The 14,086-nt window shown below is 41.1% G+C and overlaps 1 protein-coding gene across 1 annotated transcript in view; it reads right to left on the bottom strand.

Moving 5' to 3' along the window:
* The window catches only part of SNX4 (sorting nexin 4), a 35,470-nt gene extending 24,588 nt beyond the window's left edge, over positions 1–10,882 (bottom strand). The window contains 3 exon segments of the mRNA XM_042784160.1: positions 9,450–9,565; positions 10,602–10,718; positions 10,720–10,882. Of these exon segments, the coding sequence (XP_042640094.1) occupies positions 9,450–9,565; positions 10,602–10,718; positions 10,720–10,767 (281 nt within the window). The 5' untranslated portion in view covers positions 10,768–10,882.
* Between the last annotated feature and the right edge of the window lie 3,204 nt (positions 10,883–14,086).

The following is a 14,086-nucleotide window of genomic DNA, read 5'->3' as shown; positions in this document are numbered from 1 at the left end:
GGAAGGGACCTCTGCATGTCTGTAGTCCAACTCCTTTGTTCAAAGTAGGTTGCTCAGAGCCACATCCAGTTGGGTTTTGAGTATCTCCAAGGACAGACACTCTACCACCACACTGGGCAACCCATTCCCATGTTTGACCACCCTCACAGTAAAGAGGTTTTCTTACATTTAAATAGAATTTCCTATACTTGAAATTGTGGCCACTGCTTCTTGTCCTCCCTCTATGCATCACAGAAAGAGTCTGACTCCATCTTCTTCACCTCTCCCACCGTATTGATACACACTGCTAAGATCCCACAAGCTGACTCTTTCAGAGGCTGAACAACTCCATCTCTCTCAGCCTCTCCCTGCACATCACATGCTCCAAGCCCATAATCATCTTCATGGCCCTTCACTGGACTTGCTTTAGTATGTCTGCACCCTTCTTGTACTGGGGAGCCCAAAATTGAGCACAGTAAATCATAAACTACAATTACTTACTCATACGGTAAATGTTTCTCCATCAGAATTCAGGCTATACAGTTCTTGAATTCATTCAAACTCTACTCTAGAAAGTTCTTAAAATATCTAAATAGCACACAAATTATTGATTATCTACGCTGTTCTTAACCTACAAGGTTGGATTTCTAATGACCGTACTGAAAAACAATCCCACTCCAGAGCAGCCCCAATTATTTGATACACATAAACAAAATAGAAGCCTTTGTCATCCATTTCTGAACTCCCATTAGAAAGGAACAGCCTTGCTATATCCTCTTGTTTAAAAAAAAAAAAAAAAAAAAAAGTATGGTTACATCTTGAGGTTGAAGTCATGTAATGCAGAAGTATGAAAAAGGAACTTTTTTAAAATTAGTAAGGTAGAATATTTTCTGTCTATCTATCATTGCCTTGTGGAAATGACATTCAGTCACCTGGAATAAATTTGTAGAAAAAAAAAAAAATCACAAGGTGGAAGAAAAAGAAGGAAGTATTCAGTATTCAACAAAAACTGCTGCAGATTAAAACTGTTTGAGACTGACAAGAAAAAAAGGTGAGCACACTGCTGACAGCCACTAAATCGCACTACCAACATCCCAACAGATTTTTTTCCCTATCAGAGTCTTTCAATTCAACGAAGTCGCAACGGCAACCACAGTTTTGAACTCAGCTTAGCATTGGACTGACAGGCTGTGCAGCATTCCTCCCAACACAAACACTGCACAATTTAAACATTTAAAGAACACTTCAGCTAAAAGCAGGTATCTAGTGATATTACTATTGCTGAGTTGAAGGTAAATTTAAATAAAGAATTAAGCTACTATGCCCCAGAAGATTAGTTTAGTTGAAAGCTGCAGGCACAAACCTCACTTTCCTAGAGGAGAAACTCCCAGCGGGGTTTGGTAAACAATGTGGCCATTCAAGACACTCACATAAAAGTAATTCAGAATCCTTTTAATCTCCAGCTTCTGCAGCTATCAACCAGTGGCACTGACTTACACCAGGGGTTTCAAGAGCACTACTGCATGGGTTATTATCAACTCTCAAACAAGACTGCCACTATCGATACATCATAGGATTAGGTGGACCATTCTGGGACCATACTGCACAAGCAAATGTGAATAGGGAGATGAGTAAAACCCAGGCCAGGACTGTCCTGAGAACTGAGCCACATCCCAGGAAGACCCATCTGTGCTGCAGATACAGACGCTACTACACCAGCAGGAAAGCACCAGAGACTCACCTACAGCTAGGCAAGCACACTGCAGAGCCAAGCAGACTGCAGCCACCCTTAGTCTAAAGGCAGGAAGATTACAGATACAGATCTCAGATCTGGAACAAGTTCTCCATAACATAATGGATGTTCTAGCAGACAAGAAAGAGAGGAAGAAACAAAACCTACAGGACGCATTTGGTTCATTGCTATTAAATGACTCTGTCACTCCTATGCATAACCATTTCCAGGCCACAGCAAATGCAACCCTGGGATTGGCACAGGAGTTGTGTTTAACTAGTTCATCTTTCCAGATTTGATTTTTCTGTAATAGGAGAGTTCCATTATTCATCTTTTTTTTTTTTTTTTTTTTTTAATTTATCCAAAGTTTAAAACTGACTGCATCACCTCATAACTAGACACAGGCTAGGTGTGCACACACTAGTGACAGTTTATGGAAGCCTAACACATTTTCGACACACAGCAATTACAGAGGCTTAAGAAGTTACCACCAAAGGTAAACTGCAAGAACTTTCTTTTAAGTATCATTCTTATTTTTCTTGTCAATATGAGCCTCTAAGGAAAAGTACTGCTAGCCACAATTACTTTTCATCTCCACTTAACTTATTCTATGGACTTACACTGCCACGGGCAACTTAAAATATAAAGTTTTTCACCTCCTGAATGCAAAGGACTTAGAAAAGTTCATTTGGCTGTTACATTTCAACACAGGGTGTAGTTAAGTGTTGTCTTCTGCCTCTAATCCAATCAATTCCCAGTGCAGTGCAAGTATGATCATCTATTTATCACTTTCTGAATAACCTATAACATTAATGAGGTCAGCACACAGAAGAATGAAAAGGAGTTTATCTTTCAAGGAAGTTTCTGGTCCAGACATTCCTACTCCATTTTCAAGTGCACTTCTGTAGAAATACAACTGCGTAAGACGTTAAAAAAAATAAAGAACTATCCTGAATTTTGGTAGTATGCATTTGTAAGTGACCTCAATATAGCATTCTCATACCAAATACAATTACAGTAATATACATTAGTACTATAAAGTTAGGCAGTTTGTCTTCCATAGTTGATCTCCCTTAACTCATCCTGCTCTGGCTTGCCATTCCTCCACATACTCATTTTTGCACAGTCAGCTTTAGCATGTAAAAGTTAATCTATATTTTTCTTAGAACTCCCAATTCCTGCAGTCAGGAGAGTCACATTATCATTTAATAAGTTTCAGTAGTTTTAACACTACAAGTGTGAAAAAAAAAACAACTAAAGAATAGTGCTGTGCTACAAACTAAGAGGAGAAATTAAGAATTGAGAAATTTAAAAGCAACTTCACAGATTCAAGTCTGTTTGGAAAATTACATATACTCTACTTCCATAGCATGAATTACAAGTTAGAAGAAAATGCACTGGCATTTCAAATTCCTATACTACAAATATTGAAGGAAGGCAAATACACCAATAGGATCATTACATATTTTAATAGTGTAGCAGTCCATTTATCCTTTGTAAGGGTTCAGGTCAACAAAACACCAGTAAGCTGTCATTATAAGAGATCACAGCCTTCTGACATAAGACTCTGCCAGTGTAAATTATGCTCTTAATGCTTCATGACTGTTTTGCAGAGTTAATTATAAACTAGAAGCAGCAAAGACCATGTGGAGCCTTAACTATGCAAAAAATTTCTCAACACGCCTGCTATATCAGCTTTGTATTTGTCAGAATTAACAAGAACACATCAGTTATTTAAAAAAAAAAAAAACAAAAAAAAAAAACCACAAAAACACACAATAATCAGAGTAATAGCATCTCAGCCCACACACACACACAAGTACCAAGCAGAAAACTAAACAGGAACCAAACTCTTTAAAAGGTCATCTAGGAGTGTAGCACTTCAGTAGGGAAAGGCCACAGCTTTATAAAGAAGCCTAGTCCTGCGTCAGAACAAACCACTACTACCCCACAACAAAGATGGAGGCATCCTGTTACTTGATGTTTTATGTCCATAGGGGATCTCAAGAACTCAAGGAGGAAGGAAGCAAAGTGCCAGACCAGCTCATGCCACTCACCACATCTTCCCTGCCCACACTGAAGAGACTAAGGAAGTTTACTAGATCTAAAGCCTACTGTCAATTTATTCTGACAAAGCAGATCTGTGGACAACAGGCTAGGCTTCCCTAAGTCTAAGTTAATCAGGCTTTACAGCCCTTACGGGGAACACACAGGCCTCACGTTATACTCTGAAGAAAGAGATTAAATTACTACTAGAGAACCTTGAAGGTCAAACCTGCCTGCACAGTTAGTTCTTTTTTAAATACACAGCGTCCAATGTAACCTCTTCCACATAGTTCGTGTTATTTCTCTTCTCAGATCGTACTTACTTCCTTTATTCTAACATGCCTTTACTCTCCCTGTCTTAGAAGCGTGAATGCTGCTGCTTTTTTTTGGCTGTAGTTATCGCTTTTACAACAGTTCTTGTTTTGGGTGAAAAACAGTCAAGAGACAACAGGTAGAAGGAGCAAATGTGACACCAAAACAGGTAGATAAACACTTGTCCAGAGGAATGTCTGGATGTTCTTTGCCCAACAACCCATAGCAAAAAGCTGCACGCTAAAAGCTGTACCTCAGCAAGAGTCTGCCACCACACTGCCCCTTCGCTGCAGGAGGGACACCCCTGCTGCCTCTGCCACCAGCAGTGCCTGCTCTAGTCGCTTTTTCAATGGGCTGTGAAACTTTAGCTTAGTGACAGGAGGGGGAAGACAACATTTCAGGAGGGCAGGTGTATAGTGCCCAACAAAGAAGCTATGCTTTTTCAAGTAACTCACTTGAATAAATTTATGACACATTTTGAAATTATTAATGCTAGTTTAAGATTCCCCCTCATACTCAGGCTTTGATAAAGTAAAAGCAGCCAGATTCTGCTCCCTAGAGCACACAATGCTGCAGCGTTGGGTAAAGGAGGGGAGCAGCAAAGTTCTTTGCAAAGCTGTGGGGGGAAGTACTGTACAGTCTTCAATTATGAGCCTGCATCCACATCACTGCCTTTTAAATGAGGTAATAAGAGTTTGAAACTTCATGGATGGATTTGGGACAGCCAAGCAAGATGAGAGAAATAATTTTTTTTAATCACACCAAAAATGTCTCCACCTGGCTACATATGAGACCATAAAATATCACCAATTACAAGACCATTTCTCCCCAGGAACCCCCTTCCAGAAAGGAAGTAGAAATCCACAAAGGTACTCATTACACTTAATACCTTCATTACCATCTAATTTTTTAGACCACATTATGAACTCCACCATTAAAAATGCAAGTACTACAGACCAGTCTCAATTAAGATTATAATCACTTGTTGACATTCAGTCAAACTTCTCAATTTGTTTTGGTTTTAAAAACACAATATAATACTTGTACAGTCTTCAGGCAGGAAAACCATATGTTTTCCCTCTAAGTACAGTTTTAACAATGCAAGTTATTCATTGAATGAACCAACCTGCCTGAAAAAAAATTAAAAGACAAAATTGAAACCTTCAGCTTTTACGTTCATAACCGATGTTATAAGTGATTAGAAGATTATATTACTCCAAAAGTCACGTTCATTTGCTTTAATTCAAAGTGCCAATGTGAAAACTTTAGTCCAGCTAATTAACCTCTTCCCATTTCCCATTTAAAACTAATTATCTTAAATGAGCCATTAAACAATTCTGAATGCAATAAAAAGAGGAATGGCTAGAAATTATTAAATCAGATGAGAAGGAAATATATCAGTTTATTTCCTTGTAAAAACAATCACCTCTTCATTTGCAGAAGCACTAACTTTGCTTTCAGTCTTTGACCTGGTGTACGAGAAGTGACACTTCCACTCCCCTACAGTGGACAGGTTCACTCTCCATGTAGAGAAACACCATTTTAGAGGGCTGGGCAACATTTTCCATTAGTTACTTCGAAATTGTTTCTGTATCTAGGCCTCTCAATAGACAGAAGACCAATTGTTATAGATCATCTATGTGCTTTGTAAGACACCAGAAGTTACCTGGCAAGCTGTATGCCAAAGAGGCAGTTCTCTTGCCAGAAGATTTTTCACAGACAGGTGATTTATTTATTTATTTTTAATACTGGTATCCAGTTTGCTGTATTTAACTAAAATATACATCTACTACACAGGTTAATGATTCACAGCATCAATTAAGTAAAAATCAGCAGTAAAGTAAGTTTTCAACTACTCTGTCTTCTTTCACCTCCTGACTCTCCCCTGTTTAAAGCTCAGGCCGAATTCAGACTTTCTTACTTTTTCCCCTAATACCTCCTTTGGAGGGAGCAGACAAGTCCTCCTGACTCTCAATAACCAAAATCTACACTGTTGTTTTATCAGAAGACAACATACCTCTGCATGCATTGATTTTGTGCCTTTCCCCACAAAATGCATGCCTGGGCTCTTCACCTAGGCCAATGTGGAACAGGAGACTTTGTGAAAGGAACTCAAATAAAACGTAACAAAGGAAAAACTCCTGAAATCCCATGGTGCAGCATTGCTACCACTGAACTGTGACCTGGCTGGCTACTGATTTCCAAGTTAATTTCTCTCACAGAAACTTTCTTTAAAAGTCCTCACACTTTGGATGGGCAATCCAAGGTCTTAAGGGAGAAACAGGTATCACTCATGTCACAATTTAACTAAAGGAAAACCTTCCAAATACTGAAAGTAGAAATAAGATTAGGTAACCTGCGGAGTCATACTTGGGGAGTAACAAGGACACAGATAGAGCCACCCTGTCAAAATACTTCAAAAGGAAGATCAGTAGGGCTAGAAACCAGGGATCCTGCTATTAAGTAGCCAGCTATCAGGCTGCACAAAGTTGTGTTACTTTTTCCTAAAGCCACATTTAAAAAAAAAAAACACAGCAAAACACACTCTAGTCATCACATTGCATGACCAGGAGGACCAGGCTAAAGATCTGAAAGTCAGCAGGGATGGAAGCAAAGTTAATTAAATGAAACTGTCCTACTCCTACAGAAGAAACTGTTTACTTTAAAGGAGAACAGTAAAAAAAGTCATCCCTGCCTATACTATAATTAAAAGTCCATCAACACAGAGCACTTCAAGTTGCTATGTATTCTGATTAACTTTCAGGTCTGTCATGAAAACAAAACCCAGGACTCAAATTCTGGGTTTTATACTATCTCAGTTCTTGTAGTTTCACACAGACTCTGGTATAAGACACAGCTGTCTAAATTTCTAACAAGCAAGAAACTCTGCAGTTATCCAAGACCTCACTTAAATTCAATTCCCCTTACAGAAAGCAATTGATATGCTGAGCACCTGCACCTCAAGAAGGAATATTTAGCCGCACATCTTAATGATAAGAATTTGTATTTGCCTTAATTCAATTTCCCACAAAAAGGTGGAAGTATTCCTCTGTTCTCACGGGGAGAATATAAAAACTAAGTTATTTTAAAATAACTATATAGTTTAACAGAAGCTGTGAAACAGTAAACTGATTTCAAGACTAATTGAACAGAAATAGCTCAGCACAAAAAATTATTTAGCTAATGCAGAAAGGTATAAACCAAGAATAAAGGGGATGCTTTCAGGAAGCTTTCAAGAAGCATGACCCTTGGAATTTGCTGAGGTTCTATGGTTTACAGCGGTGGAGTTTGTTTTGTCTCAAACAGATCTACATCAAGGTATAATATCACTTAAAAAAAAAAAAAAAATCAACAAAAGTCACATAAAAATGTGAGAACAGTAATAAGTCTTCTCATTTTGAAAAGAAAAAGGAAGCAACACCATCACTTGCATTTTGAAAACAGTTTCATCAGCACTAGTGAAACTAATGTGTTAAAAGTCTAGGTACTTAGGTACTCAGATCCTGTTCTGTGACAAACATACAGCGGTCATAATTGCATCCATCTTGTGTCTCTTATTCACCCAGATACAATTCCCCAATTCAAACTGAAATTAAATCCTAGATAGCAGTAATTGCAGAACCCCAGTTCACATAAACGTAATGCAACTATTATTAAGTGGTCTTCCTTTTATATTACTATAAACTGAGTTTTATTCTTCAGCTACAAAATATCCTATTACCCACAGACAAATTGCTGTGAAGCCCACCTACAGCTACAGGCTCAGCAGGAAGCACATTTAATAGCCACCAATTATATTTATGTAAGAAATTTTGCCTCCTCAGCAAAAGAAATAGAGAACCTATTTTATTAGAGATGTGACAAACCCACATTTTCAATAGCTCTGTGACAAACATGTAATTGGTCCTGGTATTTGCTGACCACAGAATAAAATAAATCTTAATGAAAGAAAGCAATCTGGGCAGCAAAATACAGTTTTGCCACTGCCAACGAACCACTGGGAAAGACCAGCAGGGGCGAGCCTAAAGTAATGTAAGGATGACTGGGAAAGGAGACGCAGTCGGCATGTTCTGGGCCTGCATAAAAATGCCCCCAGAGTACACTTCACATCACAGTTAGACACCAATGATACTGATTTTCTTCTCTCTTCCTTCAGAAATATCATTAAAAGAAAATTAACATTACTTGTGTGAGAAGATGTGATCTTTAACATCAATACACTGTAGAAGTATTTTTTTAAACATCTGAGCAACTGCCAAAGAGCTACAATATTTGAAAAATATGATGTACATCTATTTTGGATTTTATTCTTAAAGTTCAGCAAAAATATAGTAGATACACCCCGGTAGGTCTGCAGTCAGTGGAACTGGTATGTCCCTTCATCAGCTAAACAAGTTAAGAAGACTTTTAACTAGTAACTAGAAGACTTATGTGATAGTATTAAAACTTGAACTCTTCAGAGCATTTGCAAAATGCAACTGCTTTGTTTCAGAAGGTTTTATCTGTACAGCATATCATTCCTAAGGCAAGGCCCAAAGGTTAAAACTGTTAATATAAAGAAGAGAGAGACAAAACTCCTAATAAAGTCCAATTTTGAAATTCTTGCTTCAGCTGAGTAACATGATCCTGCATAATAGGAGTCATCTGTGACTGTTTGGGAAGTAACGGTAAGTTAGAAGATATTTTAAAGCTTTGTTCACTACTTAAAATTGTGAGTTGTCTTTGTGCTACCAAGCATGTTTACCATACTTGTATCATTAATCTTGTTAACACAAGAAGACTGAAAGCAGTAAGTTCTCCAGTGAAAGTTCAAGCTAGTATGAAGAAAGGAAATAGTTAATTAACCCTAACCCTTAGAGCATCTACAAGGAGTATGTGGTGATCAGATAAAGCAAAACACTTCAAGTATTAGTGGAGCAGTAAATTTTGACCACATGACATTAAGTCATGAGACTTCTTTATTTTCTTGTGATCTCAGATAAGCCTAACCATTACTTCAGACCACAATGCACAACCTCTCTCACATACAACCTCATATATATGTATGTAAATTTATCCAACCCATGTCAAAGAAATAACTGAACAGTCACTGACACCATATTAAAGCAACATCTTTCAAGCATGAATTCTTCCACCTATCTCCAAATGAAGAATTACAGTACATAGTTACACAACACCAGCATTAGTACAGAACTGGAGATCAGATGCCAAGTTTTCCCAGGAAAATATCCTCCAGAGTTGGTTGATAATTGCATAACAAATCATAAACCAGCTAAATCCTCTCATCAACTGTACCTGAATATTTTTAGGGGTGAAAGAAGGGAGAATCTGTTTAGAATGGCACATCCACATACTCTGAGAGCAAGCTCTCATCACCCACCTTGTCTCAATGAGGTAAGCAGTGTATGTTTCTTGCATGTTCATGGCATTTCTCCCAGTCCGTTTTTCAGCTTCCGAAACAGTGATTTCCATTTTTTTTGCCAAACAGTCTTCCATCTTTTTAGAGGAGGAAAATGAAGATTCATGTAACATTAGCCACACAAGGCAAAGGCTACTAACCCTGACTCCCCTTCTCCCACAGCATATTTGTTCAACTAAAACAGGTCTCTATAGGATAAAGGCTTTGACAATGCTTCATTTTATACCTATGTTCTGTATCACACTTGCAAATAAAAAGAGAAAATCTGCTTTTGGGAAAAAAAAAAAAAAAAAAAGTCAACAAACAGACAACTTCAGATTCCAAAAGCCATTGTGAGCCGGAAGACACAGAAATAAGAAATATTTTTCCTTACAGGTAACAAAGTAAACTTTTATAAAAACAAACAAACCAAACCCTGTACTTTCTACCCAAACACTTCCCAACTACCAGTGAGTTCCTCCTCAGGACACCTAGAATGCATGCAACTACCTCTCCCCTTTTGAAGGAAACAGAATACATCCGGGCAGAGATGTTTTTCTTTTAATCTCTCAGAGGAGGATCGTTATCTTTTACACATTGGTGGGCAGAAGTCAGTCAGGACCACAAGCCCACCCTGGAAAGGCAGAGCTGAATTGAGCGGGGAGAGGGATTTATTTGTGAAATTAAGGGAGAGGGGGAGACAAAGGTAAAGATAATAAATAAAAACAATAATCTGGTACTAAGGATGAGGGCAGACGGCGCCCAAAGCCAGGCAGAACGGAGCTGAAGCGGAACCCCACAGCTCGGAGGGCCAGGCTGCACAGCTCTGCCCCAGGCTCCCCCGGGCAGGGGCTCGGCCCCAGGCAGGCAAGGGGAGGGCTCATCCCCCACCTGCAGCCCCTTCCCGCCGCGGCGAACAGCGCTGGGCTACCGCCCGGCCCCGGCCTCCCCGCGCCGGTCGAGCCCTGCGCCCCTTCCTCACCCGCCCCGGGCCTGCGGCGCGGCCGCCGGGCAGCACGCTCAGGAAAGCCCGGTGCTCGGCCCCGCCGGAGTAGGCCGTGCCGCGGCTGGAGGCCCGGGGGGGGGGAGTGGGACAGGCCGCCCCCCCCCCGCCGCCGCCCCCCACCCCCTCACCGTGTCTACGGGCTGCTCCGGAGGCGGGAGGCCGCTACAGGGCCCGGCGCCGTCCTCCTCCGGGCGGCTATCGCTCGGCTCGGCCTCTGCGCTCTCCATGGGGATAAGGGGCTCGGCCGCCTCCCTCCGCGCAGGCGCTGAGGCCGGCTCCAGCGGGCAAACTCATCGCAGGTCCTAGAGAGAGCGGCTGCGGCGGGGGCGTGTGTCTGTCTGTCTGTCTGTCCGCTCGGGGCCGGCGCTGCTGAGGGGCTGAGGCCGGGCGGGCCCCGCCGACCCGCGGCCTCCCTCGGCCCGCCTCGGCCGGCGCTCTCAGCCATTGCCATGGGTTAAGCCTTTCCTAGGCTGCTTGGCGTCCTGCCCACCTTCCTGCCAAAAAAAATATGCCGCCTTAGGTACCCGGCGGTGGGCACCTCTTCATGAAGACGGGGGTGAAGACACCCCTCGTTGTTAGAGCGCTCGGCTCACCCAAAGCCAGGCAGCATGAGCCTCCGGCCCCGGGCGAGGGACAGACCTTCTGCCGTCCCCTGGGCGCTCGTCCTCACTCATCCAGTTGTAAATGTTTATTTCTAAGATTTATTTTTGTTGTTGTTGTTGCTCTCATAGTTCTCAGGTCACTGAAGAGTTTCTGATGCGCCCGTGCTGTGTCTTATCTTTCGTCTGTAGCAAGACAGCTTGTCATTTGCTTTATAGAGTCTCTTTCAGCAGCTACTAACTTTCCCACAGGGTGTTTGTTAACATTAGGCAGCTTGGGTTATTTTTTTAAAGCCCACCAGCCCTTTATTCCCCCACTCTCACTCCTTTACAAGCAGTGAAGGACTTGGTCATGCCGTGTTGGCTTTTACATACCCTCCCGTCTGCCCTGCTTTCTCCATCAGCTCCCTCCCAGAAGTGGGACGACATCCAGGAGGGCATTCTGCCCACCATCTCTGCTGGCTAACACCGAGGTGTGTCCTGTCCCACCATGCTTCCCCAGGAGGCACCTGAGTAGTTAAAATCCCCCGAGTTCGGCCCTGGGGAAGCCTCTGTTAGTTATTTAATAAAAGCCCCAGCGGTCTCATATCATGGAGCAAGAGCAAACCTTACTGCGCATTTCTGCGATTCCTACTCTGTCTTTTTGGAGAGACATTGAGCAAGTCTGCCCCACAGCTCCTACTGAACATCCGTTAATATATCACACTACATATAGCTTCATTACTGCAGCCTTTGGTTTATTCCCTCACAACCCCATGGTGCCAAGGCAGTCCTTGTAGGGCCAGCAAACTGGACAGAGATGTTCTTCCTATTTATTATTCACACTCCAAATATCATTTTGGACACTCAGGAGCAGCCCCATCGTTCTCTGGTTTACATACCACATCACTCCCTTGAGATTTACCATTTTCACACCAGCTTCATGTGCTTTGTTTCAGGCACTACGGTTTTTTTATTATTCTCATGTAGCATCTTTTTCTTTTCCTGCCCTTTTCAAGCCCAGGTTAAAGGCCACCTCAGGGGATTAAAGAGTTAATATTACGAGTTTCTTTACTTTGCTTTTCTCTGCTTTGAGTAGGAAACATTTTTTTTAGTGTTGTCCAGAGCTGAATTTGCATACGTTTTTCATCCAAAAATTAATCTTTTTCTTTCAACAACAATTAAAATAAATCTCAAAATCCCTTCTGAAGACCCCATGAATTAATATTTGGCGTCTGGATTCTATTCTTTTGTCTTCAATGTTTATTCAACTTCTTGCTCAGATTGTTTGAACTGATACCTCAATCCCTCCTTTCCAACCCCTCCACCACTGTAGATGGATGGAGTTTCCCAAGCGTTTCTACAAAAGGCTTTCCTAGGACAAAAGATTTTACAAGTCTGTGAACTGTGATTTGTCCTCTGAATAGGACTGATTTAGGATTTGTTTTCTAAACCCAAAGTCCAGTTTAGATGTAAAAGCATGATTGCACTTTGTAAGACAAAGTCTGTTTTCTATTAGGGTATGGTTTTCTTATGTTTACTCAAGATGTACATTAAGATACATACCTTGTATCAATTACACTTGCATTTGCAGGATATGCATACTGAATTTTTTCTGATCCATATCAGCAGTATAATGGAAATATTTATGTGAAGCTCATGCAGGACATCATACTTTGTATTAAACACTTTCATTATGGAAACATTATCAATAAAGTACAGTAATATTTTGCAGGTCTAACAGTTATTTCAAAAACTATTTTCAGCTTTGAATTTTCTTAATACTACTAAGAGCTGTGAGAAGAGTTAAAATACTATGGATGGAGGAGGAGGTTAACAGTGGAAGTGCCCAAATCAAGATGACCAACAGCCTGGGTAGCCCTCACATATGGACATACATACGTAGCCTGGGGAGCTTTAGAGGACAGTGTGAGTTGTCCTGACAAACTAATGTGCAATGAATAGGTCTTCAATAGGCACCAAAGTGCCCAACAAAGTGCTCTTCCCTGAGTCACGTTTCCCCACCTCAGCCTGCAAAGTGGGCTAACTATTTCCTCGCAGAAGAATGATCCTAGCACAGTGCTGCTCTCAGGAGTACTTCCAGGACTTGCACTACTTTGTTCAAAACAAGCTTTACACAACCTCTAGTGCAGTCAGGCTCTCTTTGAACCCGTTTTATCAGGATGTAAGTCTGATTTCCTGCAGGCTACTCTAACCAGGACAATCTCCTGCTCTTCAGCATCTTCACTAGGCAGCACGTCCCTTGTTCTTCAACCATAAGGAGACAAGTTCGACTCAACATCCTACCTACAAGTCCATTCAGTCTCTGAAGCTGTCACCGGAGTGATAGATTTTCTCAAAAACAACCTTTTCACATCAAAGCACTATTGTCTTCCTTACCAGAGAGTTACACATCTTACAGGAGAGAAAGCAATACCCCAAGTTCACCAAACACAGCTGCTCCTTTTTGCAAGTTTTATTGTGCTTTATCTAAGCCATGACACCATACGCAGAAGCAGACTGCCCCATTGCCCTTCTCTCAGCTGTTCCTGACTCCCAGCACAGTGACTGGCAAACAGGGACCCCATCTTTTTCTAGCCTGTGAGTCCATTCTTTTTAATTCTACTGTTACACTGGATAATCTGCTTTTTGACTGACGAAAGCTAAGCAAGTTATACCACCTTATAACTAGCTCCCTGATGCTTTTTGTAAGGTTATGAGTGTTACCTTTCCTGCCTCGATCTTCTGACAGTCTGTTTCGTTCTAGCAAATAACACACCTTAAACAAAAAAAAAATATGCCATATTAATAGGAAATACTTCAGATAATTTCCTCTTTGTCACAACACTAATTTTCAGTAGCCTCATTTAGAGTTCCTCATGCCTTCAATTTCTTAGAAATAGTTAGAATCAAATAATAATACAACCACCACCGACACCCATCACTTTGCTACTGAGAACTTAAATCAAAACACCAAAAGCAGTGTCTGTGCTTTGCATCTATCCTGCAACACCTGTGGCCTTTCAGTAACCTCA

Source organism: Tyto alba, unplaced genomic scaffold, assembly GCF_018691265.1.
Source record: "Tyto alba isolate M040663 unplaced genomic scaffold, T.alba_DEE_v4.0 Super-Scaffold_7, whole genome shotgun sequence".
NCBI classification, from domain to species: Eukaryota; Metazoa; Chordata; class Aves; order Strigiformes; family Tytonidae; genus Tyto; species Tyto alba.
This window is presented reverse-complemented; position numbering and strand designations above follow the sequence as displayed.